The 23,572-nt window shown below is 34.8% G+C and overlaps 1 protein-coding gene across 1 annotated transcript in view; it reads right to left on the bottom strand.

Moving 5' to 3' along the window:
• Positions 1-3,749: 3,749 nt before the first annotated feature.
• The window catches only part of LOC109064633 (pleckstrin homology domain-containing family H member 1-like), a 49,694-nt gene continuing 29,871 nt past the window's right edge, over positions 3,750-23,572 (bottom strand). The window contains exons 10-30 of the mRNA XM_042773396.1: positions 22,706-22,797; positions 22,418-22,565; positions 22,077-22,213; positions 19,895-20,005; positions 19,704-19,790; positions 18,665-18,823; positions 17,755-17,835; positions 17,402-17,581; positions 16,273-16,384; positions 15,953-16,065; positions 13,084-13,260; positions 12,874-12,971; positions 10,748-10,925; positions 9,506-9,661; positions 9,295-9,392; positions 9,046-9,187; positions 8,818-8,957; positions 7,626-7,689; positions 7,334-7,588; positions 5,239-5,385; positions 3,750-4,819 (exon numbers count right to left, since the gene is read on the bottom strand). Coding sequence (XP_042629330.1) covers positions 4,637-4,819; positions 5,239-5,385; positions 7,334-7,588; positions 7,626-7,689; positions 8,818-8,957; positions 9,046-9,187; positions 9,295-9,392; positions 9,506-9,661; positions 10,748-10,925; positions 12,874-12,971; positions 13,084-13,260; positions 15,953-16,065; positions 16,273-16,384; positions 17,402-17,581; positions 17,755-17,835; positions 18,665-18,823; positions 19,704-19,790; positions 19,895-20,005; positions 22,077-22,213; positions 22,418-22,565; positions 22,706-22,797 — 2,858 coding nt within the window. The 3' untranslated portion in view covers positions 3,750-4,636. The remainder of the gene's footprint in view (positions 4,820-5,238; positions 5,386-7,333; positions 7,589-7,625; positions 7,690-8,817; positions 8,958-9,045; positions 9,188-9,294; positions 9,393-9,505; positions 9,662-10,747; positions 10,926-12,873; positions 12,972-13,083; positions 13,261-15,952; positions 16,066-16,272; positions 16,385-17,401; positions 17,582-17,754; positions 17,836-18,664; positions 18,824-19,703; positions 19,791-19,894; positions 20,006-22,076; positions 22,214-22,417; positions 22,566-22,705; positions 22,798-23,572) is intronic.

The raw sequence follows: 23,572 nt of genomic DNA, 5'->3' as shown, positions 1-23,572 counted from the left end.
ACGTCTGGTTGAGTCAGAGTTCAGTGAGGCCTCTGTAAAAGGTCGAATGCGAACGAATTATGTGTTGTAGAAATAATAAGTTACTAATACGATGTTGCTTATTTACAGTAGCCCCAGTGAAACACCTGTGAATGTCATCGTATTGGATAACAAAATATCAAAACAAGTTTAATCTGCAAAAACACATGCTTTTGTCAAAATAACTGTTTTTTCCCCTCAGCCAGTTTTCAGTTATTTTAATAACTCACAAAATATTTCCTTGAGAGTAGCCTACTTGTCTTAAAATCAGCTCCCTTCAAGTTCACAGTGGTAGCAGATAACCAAAATACTCTTCATTTTTAACAGTTTATTTAATGTTTTATCATTTAAATTTAAGGCTAATAAACCTGTGGCTTGTGATGTACCCTTGCCGTTAACTTTATTTATTTATTTTATTATAAATGTTAACTTGTTGGATATTTTATTTAATGATATTCATGCATTTTAATTCTTTAACTGTGACTTAAGTGTCTTTTAATTAAATACTTATTTAAAATACTTTGAAAACACTTAAGTCATTATACATAGTTTTACGCTGATCTTAATCTTCAAGCTAAATCTGTCATCATTTTGCAAATTAAAGTAATAAAAATAATTATAATGTAGCTACAATGACTTGTTGATGTCCAAGTAACGAGATTGGCTTTCTCTACAATGTTTAATGTTTTGATCCAACATTAAAAATATTTACACACACACACACACACACACACACACACACACACACACACACACACACACACACACACACACACACACACACACACACATATATATCCTGAGACCCAGCTATGGAGATTTTGTCTCTGTAGTGGACATTATATTTTAGTGAATTTCTCTGAGACCCCACATGTCTCAGTTTTAAGTCCAGATGTCCTGTACAGAGCACATTCAGAGCTTTTCAGAGATACCAAATATTTGGAAGTTTCTCCATGACCTCTCCCTCTAGTTGGTCTTTAAAAATGGCTGACATTAATTTAGTTAAAAAAATAAAAATCCTTAATTAAAAATAAAATATTCATAAATTAACAACTAAATCATAGAGGAAACCATGACTAAAAACATCTCAGGAAAATGTTATATGGGTTTCAAACCAAAATATGCCTTCCTGTTATGAAACAGGATACTGACATTACATGTCCACTGTAGAGGACACCATGACTAAAAACATGTTTATGCATGTTGGGAGATACAACAAATGAATAGGAAAATAAATTATATATCCATATTTTTGTGAAATATTAGATATTATTATGAAAATCTGGTCAATTTTTACTCCCATTATTACACTTCTTTTTATTCACCATGCTGTCCCAACAACACAATAATATGCAAATGAGGTGCAGTGTACAGATAACATTGTGTTTAATGGGAAAACCATATATCTTTTATAACTCAGCTGAGAGTCATCCTTATACAAAGTTTGGTGTAAAAAAAAATCCTGAAACCTAAAAATTAATTGGTGATTTATTTATTTTTTAAAATCCCATTGTTTTTGCCTTTTCATGTCTATTTATGTCATTTTATTTTTGAGAAAAACTGAGTCCTGGTGTCCTCTACAGAGGGCATAGCATAACATATGAATATAATATAAGTTTTCAAAAATGTTATTTTTCCATTTTTCACTTATGCTCTAAACAATGTGCGTGAAAAAATACTAAATTCAAAAAAAAAGTTTTTTTTTTTTCGCCCTTTGGTTCTCAGTAGGATATATATATATATATATATATATATATATATATATATATATATATATATATATATATATATATATATATATATATATATATATATATATATATTATATCTCTCACACACAGACACACACACACACATACTGTAAATACATACAGTGGGTATAGAAAAGAATCACCCCCCTTTCAAATAATATTTTGTTGCTTTGCAGCCTGAAATGAAAACGAACAGTTTTTATTTTATACAGCTGTATTTACTCAGTGCAACTAATAACATCCAAGTGAAAGATATAACACCAACGTTTCAGAAAAAAAAAAAAAAAAAATAATAATAATAATAAAAAAAAAAGAATCACCAAGTTGGGAAAAAGGATCAGCCCCCTCTTAAAAGGACTTGTAAACTCAATCAGGTGTAGCGAATCACCTTCTCAATGGCACACAAAGCCAACTGACTTTCAACTGATTATTTTGATTAGCTCAGCATGAAAAGACCTGAAATAATCTATATAGATAGATATAGCTAACTTATAGATTTTTTTTTTTAAATATATAAATCTATATCTAAAACATATCTGAAATTTTCAAGCATTGATTGTTAGTTCTAAGAAGTAAAGAAAATCAAATGAATGAAAAATCTACAATGACATTCATATATGTAATTTTTTATTTTTTTTATTTCGTTTCTTATACTAAAATTCTTAAAGAGTTTTAAAACAGAACCTGGAGGTTAAAATAATTTACCTAATGTCTCAAACTAAAAGCTGTTATTAAATGCGTCTGGGATTTCTTTTTTCTTTCTTTTCTTCTTTTTTTCTGTGCAGAAGGCAACAATGAAAAGCAAGGTTTGCCCTAATTCAATGGTACAACTTGCTTAGAGTCTTAGCCGAGTAATGAGCATATTACCATATAGCTTAGAACATACACATTTTTTCCCCGTTTAATTTTCGAATTATGAATTTATAGCAAGCTATTGGCAGGGAAATGCCATTAGCACTTTGACCTGCCTGGAGTGAGAGAGCAGACAAAACCCCACCCCGTCTATAAACCTACACCAGCAAATCTGGGAACAGTTTCAGTTATTAATCTTTTTTTCTGCAATATAAGAACATATCTAAATAAACAAATCTAAACAAACTGTTCTGTAAATTTGTCTGAGACTTTACTATGCTTGCTATGGGCACACAGAAAGCCTAAATGAAAAGTATTTCTTGATAATATAATTGAAAAGAGAAGTATTCTACACACAAATGGACATGAAGGATTTAACAATAGTCATACTGTGCATAAAAGTAATATAACGTTGTCAACAAATTGAGCTTATCCTTGAAATGAAATGCAAGAATTAAAAATCAAAAAGGAAACACCAGAACAATTCATCTTTTATTTGCAACAACCTCTCTATGCACATCAAATGTCAAGCTCTCACAGCATCACCTCTGAATGTCTGTACCACATTTTTGGGCTTGGATCTTAACAATAACAAAAGTGACATTATTTCTAAATTTCTAGGACCAAATTAAATCTGACTAAAGAAAACAAGTTGGTTAGACTAAAAACAGCAATGTTTTTTTTAAAAAATGACAAAATAAATATTCAAAATACAGAGAGAGTGATTTGATTCATAGAATAATTCAAGTCATTATTACAGCTCTTTTTCAAAACTCATTAATTTTCAAAATCTGCCATATTAAGGGTACAGTGTTTCTTTACCTACTTTGTCAATTATAAATTTTCTGACTTACTCATGATAATTATTACAGTTTATATTGTACAAAGTAGTTAACACTTGTATTTATTAAGTTTTATGAATTATGGGAAAAAAAAATCTGTGGTTGAAAACATGCAGTTTATGGTAAATATGCTAATGTAAAATCTAATTAAAAATATGACTTCATAATAATATCAATATAACTATGACCATTCTCAAGTTACAAACTTCACGAAAATATATGATCCTGCACATATTTACGTAATGTTGAGAAATGTATAGGTGTGTTCTTTTTTATTATACAAGAGGCAAGGCTATGGCTAGCGAGCAAATATGAAGTAAATGTGTGCCTTTCTGCAACTACTGTGTAACCTAAAACTTGTCACTACATTTGCTAAAATGAACAGTTTGGCTCAGATTAATTATAATGTTTGGTAGTACTACTGAAAATGGCACAAAACAAATGAGAAAACTAACTTTTAGCCCAAACTCTGTAACTTCACATAGTGCTGATGACATTTTCATGTCATTTCCTGCTTGGATAGATGAGAAGAATTCATCATCCGTTACACTACCACTAGACACATAAGACTGTCCTTTATATGCTGGTTAGCTAGTTTCCGCTGAATGTGCCGATGTATTCGAGATGATCTGTGTAATGTTTCTACACATCCTAATATTCACCGTAAACTTCAAATGACTGATGGTACCATTAATTAATGTACCGTTAAACAGTGGAAATGTCCTGAACCAGTATAAACAAAAAACTCAAACAAAGACAGAAATAAAAATAAAATCATGTTATGCACAGATGAAAAAGTCAAACCGTGCCTTTAACTGGACTTCCAGTTTAAAAGCTCTAATTCCTTAAAAATGAGCGCCAAACTTTTTGCATTCAAGAATAAAATACTCTTGGATCTGCTCTGTCTTTGTGGGTGATCTTCTCAGGGTGGGTTTCTATGAGTCGCCATTTAAAAAAAACACTTTGTGATCTGTTTATTTCTTGTATTTGGACTACGAACAGTGTGCAAATAGTGACCGTTTCACACAAATAACTTTTGCAGTTTATGGTTCGAAACTTCAAACACAAAATCGTTGAATTGAATGAATGATCTAAATATTTCCCAAAATGTGTTTTTATTTGTTTGCAGACCATGTGATAGGTTGCCAACCCAGACACCTGGAGACTGAGGTTTTAAAGGAGAGTGGGGCCTTTGGTAGTATATGTCATTGAGGGGAAGTGTCGGCTGTCGATGTCCCAGAGCTTCCTGTCTCCATGAGGCCCCACTCCTGAGCACTGAGTCTGGTTTCCAGCCCCTGGTAAGCTAGAGGTCCAGTAGTTAATATAACTAGCCATGAGGAGCGTCAGTTCCAGGATCTACAGCAGTGAGAGAGAGAGAGAGAGCGAGAGCAAGAGAGAGAGAGGCACAATGAACCAGGGAGTCTTTAGTAGACAAATATTTCTACATTTAACTTGATCTTACTGTCTCAGGCCAAAAAAGACACAACAAACCACAGATATAGGAGTAAATCTCACACTCAGACAAACACTGTAGAGCTCATTAGCACTTCCTATATCATGCAATACTTTATGAGTGAAACTCTCATTGAAAAACCTGTTTTTATCATCTTTCAGATAGTGGTTTCAGAGGGGGTTGTAGAAGTTTAAGACAGGTAATAAAATTGAATGTTAGAAGCACAACATATATCAGAATTCTGTCTTTACTGACCGCATTTGGAAATGCAGTTAAACTGTGTTTTACTGTACTGTACCTTTTGTGAATTAGCATGTCTTACCTTTGGTTTAGCCATTGCAAATAAAAGTTTATCCACAGTCTTCTTGCCCAAAGCTTGGTCTTTAATCTGGCTGACCACTAGCATGAAATCTTCCTTGCAACCTCCGAAGGTGATCACTGACTGGTATGGATATGTGACGAATGGGTGCTAAAGAAAAGCAGAGCAGTTTCAGTCATTTATGAATTCACATTTGGCATATATAAATGTAAAAAATTTAATCCTAATAAATGTAATTTAAAATAACTGCTGACCTAGCTGACCATCAGTTAGCACGAGAGGAATAAGAATCCATAAAAATCTACTTGCTGTTGTTACCACCTTCCCCAGTGACCTCCTCTGAGCCTCGGATATCGTTGGCTTCTTTATATATACTTCTCTGTAACTTTATCCCTAAAAATCTACTTGCTGTTGTTACCACCTTCCCCAGTGACCTCCTCTGAGCCTCGGAAGCATTACCATACCCATAAATCACACAACATTTCATAATGCTTTCAATAGAAGCCCCATAAAACATCAAAAGCAGTCTGCTATGGACATTAAAAGAAAGTAATATCTTTAAGAAATACATTCTCTGTTGAAGCTTCTTGCATTTACAAAATCAGTCCATGCATCCCAAGTTTATTGAACAGCATTATACCGAGGTATATACTAATTGTATTTGTTACTAATTGTATTTGCTCCCCATTAATTAATGCAGGACGGGTAACATTTTTCTCTTTCTCTCTAAAATCAATATCCATCTACTTAGTTTTAGTTTTAGGGCACATACATTTTCAGTCTCTTACAACTCTACAAAAACAAATATAAACACTACTGTTTAAAAGTTTGTGATTAGTCAGATTATTTTTATATAATGCATCCTTGATTTATTTAGCTTGAATTGAAGTAAAAGTGACAGTAAATACTTTTATATTGTTAAAAAAAATATTTCAAATAAATGCTGTACTTTTGAACTTTCTATTCTGGAGGAAAAAAAAAACGTATCATGGTTTCCACAAAAAAATATTAAGCACCTCAACTGTTTTCAACATTGATAAAAATAAATGTTTATTGAGCATGCAAATCAGCATATCAGAATTATTTCTGAATGATTGTGTGACAATCACATTCATTACACAATAATTACATTTTAAAATATATTAAAATGCAAAACAGATGTAATAATGATAATAATAATTGTAATAATCTATAACAATATTACTATTTTAATGTATCTTTTCTGCAGAATGTGAGGTTTTCTGTTCCCCTGGTTCTTTTCCCAAAAAAGACATAAAAATAGAAAACAGAAAATTACAGTCTGCCCGACCCTGTTTATTCTTTCTCAAAACAGCCAGACCTCTCAAAGTGAGAATACAGCCAAATGGGCTAGACATCAAGACTACAGTTTTTCTAACAAGCACACCTGCCAATATGGCCCTATAAGCAGAATTGATATTTTTGATATTATATAGTTCTTGAAACATAGAGAATGACATTGGAAGGCCAGCAGGCTTGTGGACCAGAGGTTTTAAAGCAGAGATATGAAGCTAATTTTTTCCTTAAATGGCTAAATTGTTATTTTGAGGTGAAACTACTTCACTAAGTGGATAAACATCTGGTTGTGTACAACTAATGTTTTAAAAAATGGCAGGGATGTCATGGAACTGTGAAGGCTTTATTAATTAGATTGTGATAAAATAACTTAAAATGCTGTTATAGTCTATATGATGCATTAGTTGTGATCAGTGGTTGAGTATTTTCTCATTTCTACTGTCAAAACAGTATTTCCAAAAATGATTTAACTCTACATTTCCTTGGAATCAGCTACTGTATGTACTTTACAGTTACATCACATCCCTTGTTACTGTTACATTCTCAAAACTGCATTATAGTTTTATATTTGTGGTGCTGCACACTTGACTTGTAGGCTTTCATTAAAAGGCTTTAGTGTAAGCATGTTTTTCATTTGTTTTTACAACCTCAGGGAGTCTAAATTCTTTTCTGTGGCAATCAACAGCACACTTAAGAGCTTAAGTTATAAATGACTCGTAATATTCCTTTAATGCAGTCTTACTTTCTGAAGCTATAACTAGAGAAAGCATCCACATTCACTCACCATTGTATAGTCCAGAAAACTCAGCCCATCCTCATTAACAGCCAGCCATAGTCGAGTTTGCTCCAGTGAAGAGGGAGGCAATGGCTGTGCACCAACAGAGTGGGAGTAAAAGGAGATATTCTGCCATGTTTTAACAGCCCTCTTGTGAAAAGGTACATCTGGAAATCTTTTTAAGTGGTCAAGGTTGTGTAGAAAATAGAATTCAATTTCACCAGTGGCTAAGAATACTGATGCCTTATCTACTGTACATCTGAACTTACCTTGGCACTGAACAGCTTGGCCCCAAACATACACAACCTGAGGCCCACCACCAATTAAATACATACAAATTAGTGGCCAAACGCTCAGAGAGTTCCCTGTGGGACAAAGTTGTGATTAAATGAAAAGTAAAGTGTTTGTGTAAAGAAAAGTGTGTATTAACATGGTGAAAAGTAAAGTGTCCTTTGTGTAAAGTTCAATTACACTTAATAAAGAAAAGTATCATAAACCATGGAACAAGGAAGATTGTAAGATATTCAACTACACAAATACAAATATACTAATAATAAATTAAATAATAAATAAATAATAAAAATGTAAAAAAAATAAATAAAATTAATTGATAAAAGTGAATTTCAAATGTAAAATAAATAATTTACATTATTTTTATATTTTGTTTGATAAATGGGGCATTCTGTGGTCAAACATCAAAATAAATTATCCTAAAAAGCTGTATGTGTGTGTATAGATAAATTAAGTACCGGTAACACTTTACTTAAGGCCTTTATATATAATGCATTATAAAAATAGTTTTAGTTAATGCACTAATATGCCTTAAAATGCATTGTGTGATCTCATTAATAATTGTAATCACAGTTTTAATACATTATAATACTTTTCTATTTACTGTTACACATTTAGAAAGTATAATGCATTAAAACAGATTACAAACAAACCTTCAAATATTATGATGCATTTTAACTTATGAACTTATGATGGTAATAATTACTTTAGAAATGATATAAAGCATTATAACATACATTAAGAATGTGTTTATAAAGCATAATACATGAAGGCTTTAAGTGTTACCATAAAGTATTCTATTTACTATTTAATTTTAATTGATTATATAATTGTAATTATATTAAAAGACATTGTTATATTAAAATAATAATTATATAACTGCATTATAATAATTATTATTAATAACAATATAATACATAATAATGCATAATAATAATTAATTGCCCTAGAATTGCTTAAGGCACACACACACACACACACAAAAAAAAATCTAAATTCCACAAACAGTTTTTTTTTTTTTTTTTTTTTGTATACTGATAATGTGGTAATAAATGTGAATGAACGTACTGACACACATGGCCAGTTGAAATATACTAAATTAAATAGTATGTAATAAAATGCTAAACATAAATAATAATATAATATATCCATTTTATACATGAATTCATTTGATGTAATCAATCAAATAAATATGAATTTACCTGAGCTGCTCCATGCTGCATTCCTGCTTGTAGCGTTTAGGATAAAAACGCTCCAGTACCTGCAGAAGGACCTGTTGGGTCTTCAGCTGAGAAGAACCAATGGAAGAGATCGCTGGGCGGTCGAGGTCACCATGCTCAACCTAAAAGATAAATGTGATTGAGGTGTATTTGTGATCCACCACTTCAAATACACTTACTCTCAAACACTTGATGCACATTAACACACACCTGTGCCATCAGCGCAGCCACCTCCAGGGCCAGTTCCTTACTGACAGGGAAGTGCCCTTGTTGTACCTCTTCATTTACTTGATATGCCAGCAGGAGGCGCTCTCTCTCAGCCTCCCCCTTAGCCTGAGCTCTGAAACACAGCCTACAAGGAAGATTGTCTGCTATTAAAAATCTGACTCATGAAAAACATTCTTAATACTTGATTTTGATAGATACTGTGTGTATGAGACCACAGTTTTTCAAACGTACCTGCTTTTATAAGTGAGACGGACAATTCGTGTTCCTTCATATTTTCCAGGATGAAGTTCTTTCAGTGCCTGTTCCCACTTTGAGATCACATCACAAATCTGCATCAGAAGATTAAAAAACATTCTTTTAATTTTCTTGCATCACAAAATATAAAGACTTAACTGTTTTATGTACTTGGTAAAAGCTCTTATATTTAATGTTCATGTTATACTTTATTGCTGGGCTGCAGGCAGTGCTCCAGATCTTTTCCAGAGGGGTCATCAGTGAAGAGCGCGAAGCCTGAAATCTGTGGTTTCCTCATGCCTGCCCTCTGGTTTACTGTGTTCAGGAACTCCTCCACTGTGGTGGAACCATCAAAACCTACGACCTATAGAGATGAACAAAGATAAGAGGCAGCAGCATTCTGAAAGCCTGTCCTGCTATCTGTTGACACTCACGCATTCCATGTCATACATCAAAGACCCTGTTTGCACCTAGCATCCATTTTTTGAGACTGGATCATGAGTGGTCAGTGCTGAATGCATGTGTAAATGGGGTCTAAAACAAGTGATAAAATCAGTGAAACCACATATGGACGTATTGAAAAATGCATGTGACAACACTGTATGTGTAGTGTTAACACTCACCCATCCTGCATGCATCTTAATACCGAGTATAAACAGGGTATTTTTTTTAATGAAATGTTATTGAAAATGCTATTGCGTTCTTGTTGAGTATCATATTTGATAGATCAGGCTTTTATGGTTCATGTAGTCTAATATATATAAAAATATGAAGCTTATTCTCAAGGAGGAAGAAAACACGTTGGTATTATTCAGAGGGCCAAATTAATAAAAAAATATGCAATTTGGTGGAGTTGTTTTTATTAATATGGTCAAACAGTTAGATTAAATCCTGGTAGCTTGTAATGGGAATCAATGTGGTTTTTATAACAATACAGCAAACAGCTTCAATAAAATGCATTTAAATGTCACTCTATATCTCCTAATAATGTCTTAGCAAGATGATTTTAAATGCTTAAATTTATGATCAAAGATCAGTAGTTTTAATTGTGGGGGGCAAAACATACAATGCAATGCAATACAATGATGATTAAGAAATGTACAAATAAACAAAAGCCTGATCATATTTAATATTCATGCTTTATAACATTGTTTTTCTAAAAAAAAAAAAAAAAGATGTATGGATAATCAAGTAAACCTAAGATGCTTCATTACTAACAATAAAGTTGTTTATTTTATAACAAACAGTAAAGATTTTACATAAAAAGATGTGTACTACGACCTGAAGGAGGACGTTTTTACAATTACATTAACAGAACATTTACTTGCTAAAAAGTTTAACTATTAATCAGAGGCAGAAGGCATGCAGTAGATTGCATACAACAGCTTTTTTGGTTGATGTATTGAATGTAAGGGCCAGATCAAAGGGAACAGAAAGTGTTTGTGTGTACCTCATAAGTGTTGTTCATGAAGTGAACAGGTATGCTGAAGGGTAGCGAGTGATGGTAGGGGTTTCTCAGCAGAATAGAAAGAATTTCCATTCGTGAAGGCTTTGCCTCCCTCTCTCCATTCTGTGAGGTTCTCTCTACTGAGCGCTGGCAGTACACAGCATACTTCCCCACTTCAGTCCTGTGGGCGTACACACAGAAACACAGGCTTTCAAATTCAATTACATGAGGCATCAAGGCATAAAACCCTTATTCACATCCGTATCCAAGTCTAAATGCAGTAAACATATCAAAACTCTTAACTGTTTTTTTCTTAGTTTTGTAGAAGCATTTTTTGAGCCTTTTTAAATGTAATTCATTAAATAAGACTGTATATGATATACTTGAATTATGGAAGGCCAAACATGAAATATTTATGTAAAATCTGAATGTATATTTGTAAATCCAAATGTATTTAGTGCTGTCAAATGATTAAATGTATCCAAAATAAAAGTGTTTGCTTACATAATATGTGTGTGTACAGTTTAAATTTATTATTTATATATAAATACACAAACATACATCTGTGTGTGTATATATATATATATATATATATATACAGGTCCTTCTCAAAAAATTAGCATATTGTGAAAAAGTTCATTATATATATATGCTAATATAAAAATTATTTTCATATATAGATTCATGCCATGAAATATTCAGGTCTTTTATTGTTTTTAAATACTGATGATTTTGGCATGTAAGCTCATGAAAACCCCAAATTCATATCTCAAAAAGGATAGCATAGGAATGAAACTAGAGTTCTCTAAATGCGCTATTAACAATCATCTGAATCAACTGATTAACTTATTAGACACCTGCAAAACGATTCCTGAGGGCTTTTAAAAACTCCCAGCCTGGTTCAACATTCAAAAACCACAATCATGGGCAATACATGACGCTGTCCAGAAGGCCATCAATGGGACCCTCAAGCGACGAGGGTTAAGACACAGAAAGATCTTCTGCAACGAATAGGCTGTTCCCAAGTGCGTATAAAGGCACTCCTGCGGGAAGTCTGTGGGAAGGAAAAAAAAAGCAAACTCAAAAACGACTTACAACGAGAAGAGGTGACAGGCCCTGCGGAGAGATTGTGGAGAAAGGCCGATTCCAGACCTTGGGGGATCCAAGCAGTTGAGTCCGTGGAGGTAGAAACATCCCACCGTACAGGCGTGTGTACAACCAGATTGAAGCACACCTGCTCCACAGTAGCGGTAAATGGCCAACTGACCATGGTATTACTGCGTGCTCAATTGGCCTGCAAACTCTCCTGACTGTCTTCTGTGGGATATTGTGAAAGAAAGTTAAGAGACGCAAGACCCAACACTCTGGATGAGCTTAAGGAAGCTATCGAAGCATATACCACACCTAGCAGTGCCACAGGCTGATTGGCCTCCATGCCACGAGCCGCATAAGATTTCTGCAAAGGATTCCCGACCAAGTATTGAGTGCATACCTCAACATAATTTTTGAAGGTTGACTTTTTTTGTATATTTTGCTTTTATTGGTTTGGATGAAATATGCTAATTTTTGATAGGAATTTTGGGTTTTCATGATGTTTGCCATCATCAGTATTCTAAAAGACCTGAAATATTCGGTTGGTGTGCATGAATCTAAATATATGAAGTTTTATTTTTATAATCATTACATTTGCGAAAAATAAGATTTTTCAGCAAATATGCTAATTTTTGAGAAGGACCTGTATGATATATATATATATTATGTATATATATATATATATATATATATATATATATATTTACATGTATAGTAAATGCTATTCATTCAATAAATCATGCTATTTAATAAATGGTTTTCAAATTAGAATGATCTGATGTTTATTAGAATGATTCTGAAGAAGGATGTATAGTAGGAAAATAAATACTATGGAAGTCAATGGGAACCACCAACTGTTTGATTACCAGCAATCTTCAAAATATCTTCTTTTATGTTCAACATAAGAAAGCAACTCATACAGGTTTGGAACAAAATGAGGGTGAGTAAATGATGACAGCATTTTCATTTTTGGGTGAACTATCCCTTTAACATGTACAACACATTGTACTTCATGGAGTTAGCGTGTGGCCAGTGACCTGGGATCTGCGTTCCGCTGCAGGTACTGTCTCAGGTACCACAGGAAATGGTGCTGAGGCAGGAAGAGAGCTACACACAATGACAACAGCTGCCAGCACTAAGAAAGAAAGAGAAGCGCAGAGAGATATAGACATATAACACACTTCATATGATGATATGGTGTAGTCTGGGTGTGTGTGTGTGTGTGTATGAACAAATATGACACTGACCTGCGTGAGGGCATAGTTGTGAGGAGTGCGGCAGTTGGTTTGTTTGATCAGCTGACAATACATCTCATTCTGCAGCTCTGGATGTGTTAGGCACACCTGTAGTGCATTCTGGGCCAGCGACGTGTGGTAGTCGATGGAGGGAGACTCCACCAGCACATTGATGAACAGCTGGCATGACTACCAGGGGGACAAAAAAAAAAATCTTATCTGTATGTGTGTGGTTCAATGACACAACACTCTTTTTTCCCCATTTATTAATTTATACATAAATACATAAAACATGCAATTCATAAAAATAGTCCATAACATTTATTTTAATATTTATATTATTGTATTTTACTTTATTTCAATTTAGATGTGTTCTCTCACATGTATCCAAAATGTAAGAAAAATATGATACTTTTTACTTGGTAGTTACACCACATGACATTTTATTCGTGGCCTAGTGGTTAGAGAGTTTGACTCCTAATCCTAAGGTTGTGGGTTCGAGTCTCGGCCGGCAATACCACGACTGAGGTGCCCTTGAGCAGGGCACTGAACCCCTAACTGCTCCCCGGGCGCCGCAGCATAAATGGCTGCCCACTGCTCCGGGTGTGTGTTCCCGGTGTGCGTGTGTTCACTGCTGTGTGTGTATTAAATGCAGAGCACAAATTCTGAGTATGGGTCACCATACTTGGCTGTATGTCATGTCACTCACTAATATCTTTTTCTTTGAAATGGGTATAAAAGTTTCTTTATACCATATTAGCAGACAGAAAAGTGTTGGGAGAGAGAGACCAAATGAGATTGGCACTACTGTCTGTGATGAGAACCGAACCACCAGCAGATGGCGAACTCCTCACACGTTACCGCACACAGCTGGTTCTGTGGCCGTACAGACAGCGCATGCAACAACATGCTTTACTGTCTTATTAACATTCCGTTTCTGTTCTTACAGAAATTATAATGCAAATTAAATCAAGTACAGGATGTAGCTGTCAACCCCCCATTCATTACTTCAGAGTGGGAGGCCTTTTCATTCAGTATCAAATGACTACCTAAAAAGACCCTCTGATCTTCAAAGAGCACCGAGGGCTGTGCATGATGCTAGCTCTCATGGACACACCATTGAACAGTCGATAGGCCATAATATCTGTAAACATTTGGAGAACAGGTTTCTCAGTTAAAAACAGAAGCCTGAGGAGAAACTACGAGCAACTGGAATGAGACTCTCTCTCCAAACACTGTCAGCGATCCTCTTTGAACTCAGAATGAAATGTTTAGGCCTGTCCTCAAAATGAGACGTTACAGGGCTAGTAACGTTTCCCACACAAAGTGCTGAGAGCCACTTGTTGAGGAGACATTAACTAGAAGTAGTGATCCTACTAACTACATTTGTAGCATAATGGATAACTGTAGCAAACCCTACTTAACTGTTGTGTGTGTGTGTGTGTGTGTGTGTGTGTGTGTGTGTGTGTGTGTGTGTGTGTGTGTGTGTGTGTGTGTGTGTGTGTGTGTGTGTGTGTTTCAGTTCATTCATTCAAATCACAAAACAGCCTAGTCATTCACAAAAAAGAAAAATAATTATTTCCTAAGATTCACATAATTCGCATCAAGGTTCCACCCACTAATGACAAACAAAGCAGGTCTATTTTTTTCCTCTGTTTTCTGAACTGCTGAGCATGACTTATGATATTTAGATATTCATCTAAATACATTATGAGCAGTGTTGTTATTGTTAAATAAAACTAAACCTATTTATATTGTTTTTGGTAACTGAAAGTTGAAATTAAATTAAAAATAAATATTAAATGTAAAACTTAAAAATTCAAGAAATGTTGGCAACTAACTGAGATAAAGTAAGTTTTAGTATTAAAATTACTTACACTGAAAAAAAGTTAACCAGAAATATTAACTAAAACAAATAAAAATTACATAAGCACATAATAAAATATTTAAAACTTAAAATCAAATAAAAAACTTCAGTTAATTCCGACTCTTGTTCTGGCTCAAAATGAGACTGGTTTTAGGTCTGAACAACAAATTATTTGTTGTTTTTACACTACCATTCAATAGTTTGAGGTTGGTAAGCAAGGCTGCATTTATTTGATCAAAAATACAGTACAAAAAGAAATATTGTAAAACATTTTTATAATTTAAAATAACTTCTTCATTTCTATTTTCTGTTATTGTCAGCAGCCATTACTTCAGTCTTCAGTGTCAAATGATTCTTCATAAACCATTCTAATATGATGATTTGGTATTTCAGGAAACATTTCTTATTGTTATCCATGTTTAAAACAGTTGTGCAGCTTAATATTTCTACTAATATATACTGACCCCATTGACTATTGACCCCAAACTTTTGAACACTAGTGTATGTCGTGCTCATTTAATTTTAGCAATTTGTGTATTCAAATTATATCGGTCATCAGCCTGCTATTTTGATATCAGCATGGTGTGCACTGAAAAAAAAAATATATAAATAAATAAATCACAGTCTTTATTACACAGTGTATCTAAGTACTACTGTTTCAAAAGTGTAGTCTGACTGTAGCTGAACTACTTTAAATTATGAGCAGCATGTATCTTGGCAAGCTACAGTTTCAATGCAGTTTCCCCAATATGATTACACTGCAGAGAGTTTTTTTTTTTCATCAATCAGAGCCAAATCCAGCTCATTATCTCCTGCGCTATAATGAGCACAAGGCCTCCCATCACAGCCTTTGATCCTGCTGTGGGAGACACAGTAGCTCTCTCACACACAGGGACAGGACGGCACCATCAACCCTCAGGAGAGGAGGAAGGAAGATAAAGACAACAAGAGGACATAAAGACTAGAGCGTTTGTGCATGTGACAGAGTAAAATAAGACAGACGAGAGCATTCACCTTAAAGAGCTTGAGAGCCTCTGTTTGAAGCGCCTCGGAGGGCAGTGTGGTGAGAGGGTACCGCAGACCCTCTTTACTGAAACACAACACTTCACATCTCCACAGAGCGGAGTCTGCACACATAAACACACAACAGATTGAAAAACAAATTAAAATGGCACAACAGCTGCCATCAGCCCATAAGAACTGGTCATAAACACTGTCTGGGGTCTAGATAGAGTCATTCAATCTGTCTGTCTCAGTTTAAAACCATCCATCGAGTTACTTGAGAAGCAGTTGCACATGTCATAGAAGGTAGATATTTCAAAGTAACCTCTGACCTGGGTCTCCATCCACATCCAACAGCTTTCCAATCAGCTGCTCGTAATCTGTACCTACTCTCAAACTGGTACAACTGCCCGCTGCGACGGTCAGGTGGTACAGCCAGGTGTCCTATGAGAAAGACAGCAAGAAACTGAGTTTGAATGCAGATGTTTAACTGAACTGAATTTCATTTACCAAAAGTAATGACACTATGAACAGCTGAACTGTTACTGAAAAAATTTACTTAGTAATGTAGCTCAGTGTTGTTGTTGTTGTTAACAAACTATTAAAAATTGTTTTTGTTTGAAATATTGAAATATGAAATAATATATTAGATGTTTTATGAGAAATGCTGCTTTGGCAACTATATAAAAATACTATAAAAAATACAATATTAGTATAGAAATGCTAAAATGCTAAAAGAACTGATGTAGCTTTTTCACTAACATGCTATAAAGTAGCAGTGTAGTATGACAATTTTGAATTTGAGTTCATTTAGATGTTTCCTCTGATTCACAGACTTCTGTGCAGACTAGGCTAAATGCTGTTCTTTTGAAGTTTCTGTTCAACAAATAATCTTGAAAAAATGTAGCATGTTTTCACAAAAAATATTAAGCAGCAAAGCTGTTTTCAACTGTGATAATAATAAGATATTTCTTGAGCACCAAATCAGCATATTAGAATGATTTCTGAAAGATCATGTGGCACTGAAACATGAAAATTCAGCTTTGCCATCACAGGAATATATTACATTTTAAAATATAATAAAATAGAAAACAGTTAATTCAAATTGTACTAATATTTCACAATATTATTGTTTTTACATTGATCACATAAATGTAGCCCTGGTGAGCATAAGAGGCTTTTCAAAAACATAAAAAAATCTTACCAATCTCAAACTTTTGAATTTATGTATATTTTCTGGTTTTATTGATGGTATATTGTTCTTGACAAATTGATCTGTTTAAATGTTCATGTTGCCATCATAACAAAGGTAACAATGGTAATCACATACCTTCATAGAGAACTGATTTGCATGTGAATGCAGTATATATATATATATATATATATATATATATAAAAACAGCACTTAGGTAAATGTTATGCAAAATTCAGATTGTGTTTGTGGTATACAGTAAGTTGTACCTTTTCTTGTTTAGTCCCGACAAGCAGGTAGGTGGGGCTTTGCTCTTTGGGATGGACCACTAACGTGAAGTGAGAGGAGAGGAAGCCCCACCCACCTGCTTCATAATCCTCATCAGAGTCACATGACCTGTCCACTTCTTCCACCCGTGCTTCCCGAATGCGTAGCTGACCCAGTGGGAACTGCCACAAACACATATTTGCTATTAGCACAATAGCATCATATGCATAAATTAATTTACAAATTACCTGAATATATATTTTTATTTTAACATTTAAAATACACGTGAACTTTAATGGAAATTTTGCAGAGCTACTAAAATCACTCTGAATTGAAGGAAGCTGAAGATATCCACCTTGTCATCCTGGTTCCGGTAGTAGTAGAAGACTTTCCCAATCAAAGCACACCACAAAAGCTTTGAATGACCATGTTTCACCTGTAGTAAAATTAAAGACATCATCAGAAATATGGAGAGAGAAAGAAAAAGCAAAACAGGTGTAAACAGACTCAATATATTAAAGGGGTGGCTGATCAGTTTTTTTCCAAAGCTTGATTGTGTTTATGGGGTGGAGTGTAACGTGTTCATGCTTTGTTAAGCCCCAAATCACATATTTAAGCTTTATTCTACACTGCTGTTTCCATTCCCATCAAAACGGTCTGCTGAGTTCCTGGTTCTATGAAGCCCCTCCCTCAGAAATATGCAATGGGCTCTGATTGGTTAGCGGGCTCAGTGTGTTTGTGATTTGTTAACCGCCTAGTGCACATTGTCCGGAAACGTCACACCCCCTTACCATTATGGGTAGTTGTGTGTTACCGGGGGTGAGGTTTATGTAAACATCGGGGTTAGGGATGTCACAAACCCAGGAAGAAGCTTGTAGTCCCTACCAGCCGCTTTTTGTATTCCTTAAACAGCAATTTCGTTAAAAGAAAATATCTCCCTTTGCATTGAACTCTGAGCGTCGTAACTTTGCAGACATTGTTTATGCTCTAACAGCAACATTATACACTAGCTAAAGTTCAAAAGGTGTAATCATTAAATTAAATATGTGGTTGATATTGATTCCAGTTTATTCGTCAAACTGGAAATGGATAGTCAAATCAAATTAATTCAAATAGGAAAATCATGCCAGTATGAACACACAGATTTGACTAGACATCCTAAAAAAAAAATACACAAGCACAGCCACATACAGAAAAAAAACATTCATTATATCCTGACCTCTCAATCACAACCTGTCTGATGTGGTGAAGTTGTGAGCTCTTACTTTAGTTAGCCAGCCTCGCACCGTGGCCTTAGCTTCTTTATTCATGGAAATTGGTCCACTGGCCTGGACCTTGAGAACATTCTGGAGAACTTTGATCCAGTCCTCCAGGATATTTGGGGAATCTGCAGCCAAGTAAAAGGTCTTCTTCTCTGTTATTAACTAGAAACAACACACAAATGAGAAAAACATGGACAGAGATTATCCAACAATACTGGTTAATCATATTATGACTAGGATGGCAGTGATATTAAAATTCTGATTCCGATAAGCAGATAAATATTTTCATGATATGGCTGATGATAACCAATAAATTGCAGATATTAACATTTAAATATTGAGATTTTTTGTCTAAATAAATAAAAACACAAAACAAACAAACAAACAAATATGTACACACATACACAAATGAATAAAGAGGCTCATAACTGATATGCTCTTAAATCTTAATAGACCAAAAAACTAAATAATTTCTACCATAATGGACTGCCCAGTAGAATATATTCCAAGTCAATTAACAACAGTAAAAAAGATGGCCTATAATAAATTCAACAACACTTTTTATGATTATGATATTAAATAAAATACTAAAAACGAATAGGTCTGTCTGTCTCCCTGTCCATAACTATGCAATCTAAATATTTGACTATTAAGTGAACAGAAAAGTTCACATTATGTATTAAGATTATAAATTAATTCGGCTATGATTGAATGTATTGCAAAATTTCTTCCAAGTCATGTGGTAACAGTAAAACACATCCAGGTGACCTACAATAAATTCTGCAAGACATTTTATGATTATGATATTCAATTCCTCCCGAACTGTGATTAAACTGATTCAAGATGGATGAAATTATACATAATTTCCTATTATTATTATTATTACGCCTTTGAAAACCCAATAATGACAGCACTTAAGAGCCGAACATCCCCTCAAAACGCAAGCGAAACTCATGTGATACTCATACCAGGCTGTTTCTGAAAGCCTCAGGCTGACAGATTTGTTAAAAGCTGTTTAGGTGTATCAGTGTGTGTCTCTCACCTGGAATGTCTGAGCTCCCTCTCCGCGGGCTATATGACACGAAGAGCTCAGCTCCATTTGGCCCTGAGGTTTCCGGATCACGTCACTCTGACAACAGAACAAAGGCAGATATCATCAGTGCTGTAACTCTAAACTTCCTTCCCTCACACCGTCTCTCAAATACCACCAGAGTTGTGGAAAAGTCTACTCACCGGGGACTTATAGTACAAGATCTCCCCGTTCCTCAGAATAAACCAGCGCCTCTTCCAAGCTTTCACCTGACTGCCCATTTTCAGCAAGTAACCCGTCTTTTCTAGACTCTCCTATATCGAAAAACACATACAAAGCTTTTAAACATGGACAATCTGTCTTCTAACTCTATCCTTCTTACATGAATTGGATTGAGGTGAATGGGAATGCTAACTGATAGCTGTCTACACAGTATTACAGAGCTCCTTGGACTAATACTAAAATGTAAGAAAAGACTGAATAATGCAGGGGTGTCAAACTCAATTCCTGGAGAGCCGGAGCCCTGCAGAGTTTAGATTCAACTCTAATTAAAGGGGTTATATGATGCTGCTAAAAATAACATTATCTTGTGTATTTGGTGTTAATGAAATGTGTTTATGCGGTTTAAGGTAAAAAATAAACACATTATTTTCCACATACTGTACATTATTGTTTCTTCTCTATGCCCCGCCTTCTGAAACACGTTGATTTTTACAAGGCTCATAGCTCTGAAAAGCGAGGTGTGCTGTGATTGGCCAGCTATCCAGCGCGTTGTGATTGGCCGAATACCTCAAGCGTGTGACGGAAATGTTACGCCTCTTAACATAATGTGATGCCTTGTCCGGCCGGAGCGACGATAAACATAAAACCCATTATAAACGTGATATAAACATGATTTCTAGTCGTGTCTTCTTTTGGAAGGCAAAAACAAAGTAGTTTCGCTTTCTCAATGAAACAGCATCACACACCGCGGCCTTGAATGAGCAGAGGCCAGAGGCCTAGAGTAAGCTGCAGCCGGCTTGAGTGACAAAGGAGCGTAGGCCTAGAGTAAGCTGCAGCCGGCTTGAGTGAGCAGAGGCGGGCGGCTTGAGGCGGATTCTACAAAGGAGCGTACCTTGTGCTCGCGACAAGCACATGTGACGATCCTGGGCTGGACTCCACTTCGTCCACGGTGAAAGCCGATTCGGTGATCCACAGTGCAAAGTTGATGTACTTCCTCAGCGACCAGCACGGATCAGCCCCAGGCATGACGAAACGTATATCGTCCTCTTTTGGAAGGCCAAACAAAGTAGTTTTGCTTTCACAGTGAAACACACAGCGTCTATACGACATGGCGGCAGCAACAACAACAATACTACAACGAGAATAAAAGCTACGCCTTCTTAATTTGTGCGAACATCTAGGTGGCGTTATGCAAATCTTCCCACATAGTGACATAGAGATGCGGGGGCGTGTTAGAACGAGCCGTTTCAGGGGTTTTGGACGAGTCTTAACTTTTAAAAAGAATATCTCTTTGGATTTGAGACTTTAGTCTTTGCAACTTTGCAGATCTTCTTAATTCACCAAGAGCTTGTAACGCTCCAAAGAGAAAGGAAAATTTGAAATCGCATCATATGACCCCTTTAAACACACCTGATAAAACTAATCAAGTCCTTCAGGCTTATTTGAAAACTACATGGTATAAGTGTTGGGGCAGGGTTGGAACTCCAGGCCCTCCAGGAACTGAGTTTGACACCCCTGGTATAATGGTTACAAATGTCATCTGAAGAACCTCTGTACTAAAAATATGCATATACTACCATTCAAAAGTCTAAGGTCAGTAAGATTAATAAGAAATTAATAAATAAAGCAATAATTTTTTTCAGCAAGAATGCATTAAATTATGACATCAAAATTGACAGTAAAGTCAGTAAAAATAAAAATCTAAATTTCTTTCTAGTATAAATATTTCTATTTCAAATAATTGCTGTTTTTTGAACTTTCTATTTATCAAAAAAAATATATATATATGACAGCACTAAATGTCGTCGTAAAAAAAAACGTATTATGGTTTCCACAAAAATATTAAGTTTCCAACTGTGATGACAAAAAAACACAAATTGTGCACCAAGCATGTTAGAAGGTTTTCAGCTTTTGATTTAGCTTTGTCATCAAAGGAATAAATTAAATTTTAAAATTTATTAAAATAAAAAATTTTTTTTTTTAAATTGCAATAGTATTAACAATGTTGCTGTTTTTCAACACATTTTTAATCAAAAAAATTCAAACTCTATTATCATAATATTTAACTTAAAAAAACATCTTACAGACCCTACATTTTTGAATGGTAATGTAGAAGAGAAGACAAATATAGACGCAGCTCAAATGAGGAGCCCAGAGACGTACCGGTCCGTAACTCTCGCATGAGTAGGACGAGGTGCGTTGCACCTTGTGCTCAGGCTCTGAGCAGTCACTGTCCAGTGAGTACGCATCCGGAGGAATGGCATAGTCACTCTCTGAACTGATGGAGGACATAGACACACCTGCAGGACAAAAGACATGTCCAAGAGATGAACCTGGGTCTTTGAGAATTACAACAGTTTTTTTTTCTTTTTAAAAATAAAATTTACGCACTTTTATTATTATAATACAGTTAAATAAACTAGTAAATTACATAAAATGGTTAAAAATTGAAATATAAAAGACATTGAAAGCCCTAGAGTGGGTTATTTTACAGATTTCCTCACCTCTTTTGACAGCACGTGGGCTGCCTGGGGTACTGCCCTTCTTATCTGGCACCAATGTGGATGTGTGCAGGCTGGCCAATGAGCTACTGTCGTCTTCTGAACCAGAGTCATCATCTGGCAGAGGGACGCTGCTGATCTGAGTTGCTTTCTGAAAGGGCAGAAGTACAGTGTTGTAAGGATGAGAAATACAAGTACATTCTCTTAGTCCTTGATATGTAAAATAACAATTTAGCTTGACACTTGTAAGCTAAGAATTAGTTCAGTCTCATATTGATAATGTAATCTTACCCCTTTAAGTGTGGAGTATACAGGAACACTGATGTTCTTATAAATGAGGTGAGTGAAGGGGCCAGTTGTTGAGTGCTGAGGTTGTGTGGATACTGGAGAAACAAAGGAACAACACATGGGCTCTTACATAAACTCTGCAAAGTGGTAAAAATTCATAGGGCCTGCGTGGGCAGTTCAATATAATTTCATAAGCCCATTTCATTTACAGACGCCAGTGAAATATGGCCAAATATGGCATTTGTACATTTAATTGGCTTATTTGTAATTCAATTAAGTTTTCATTTCTTTTTTATAGCAGGCAAACTCCACCATTCAAAAATTTGGGGTCTGTAAAATGTAAATGTTTTTGAAATTAGTCTGCATTTACTTGATCAAAAATACGATTATTTTGAAATATCATTACAATTTAAAATAACTGTTTTCTATTATATAATATTTCAAAATGCAATTATTCCTGTGATAACAAAGTTGAATTTTCAGCAGCCATTACTCCAGTCTTCAGTGTCACATGATCCCTGAAAAATCATTCTAATATGCTGGTTACCTTAGTCCTAATATGCTGATTTCTTGCTAAATTGCAAAAAGTCTTTACTGTTAATTTTAATTAATTTAATGCATCCTTGCTGAATAAAAGTATTAATTTTATTAATTGAAAAAAAATCTTATGGACCCTTAATGACTTGCTATCCAATGAATTTCCAGTAATTTTCCTGTTGATTATAATTACTTTAGGATCACTAAATAAAAACTGCACTCACTAAAGCAATTTTTAGAGCTGAGCATAACTAGAAAAATTTAAAGATTTTTTTCCAGGCCTGAAAATAGCCATTTTAAAATTCCCTGACATTTCCATGACTATAAGAACCC

The sequence above is a fragment of the Cyprinus carpio genome, chromosome A17 (assembly GCF_018340385.1).
Source record: "Cyprinus carpio isolate SPL01 chromosome A17, ASM1834038v1, whole genome shotgun sequence".
NCBI classification, from domain to species: Eukaryota; Metazoa; Chordata; class Actinopteri; order Cypriniformes; family Cyprinidae; genus Cyprinus; species Cyprinus carpio.
Note: the sequence above shows the minus strand (reverse complement) of the source record. Positions and strands in the feature narration are given on the sequence as shown.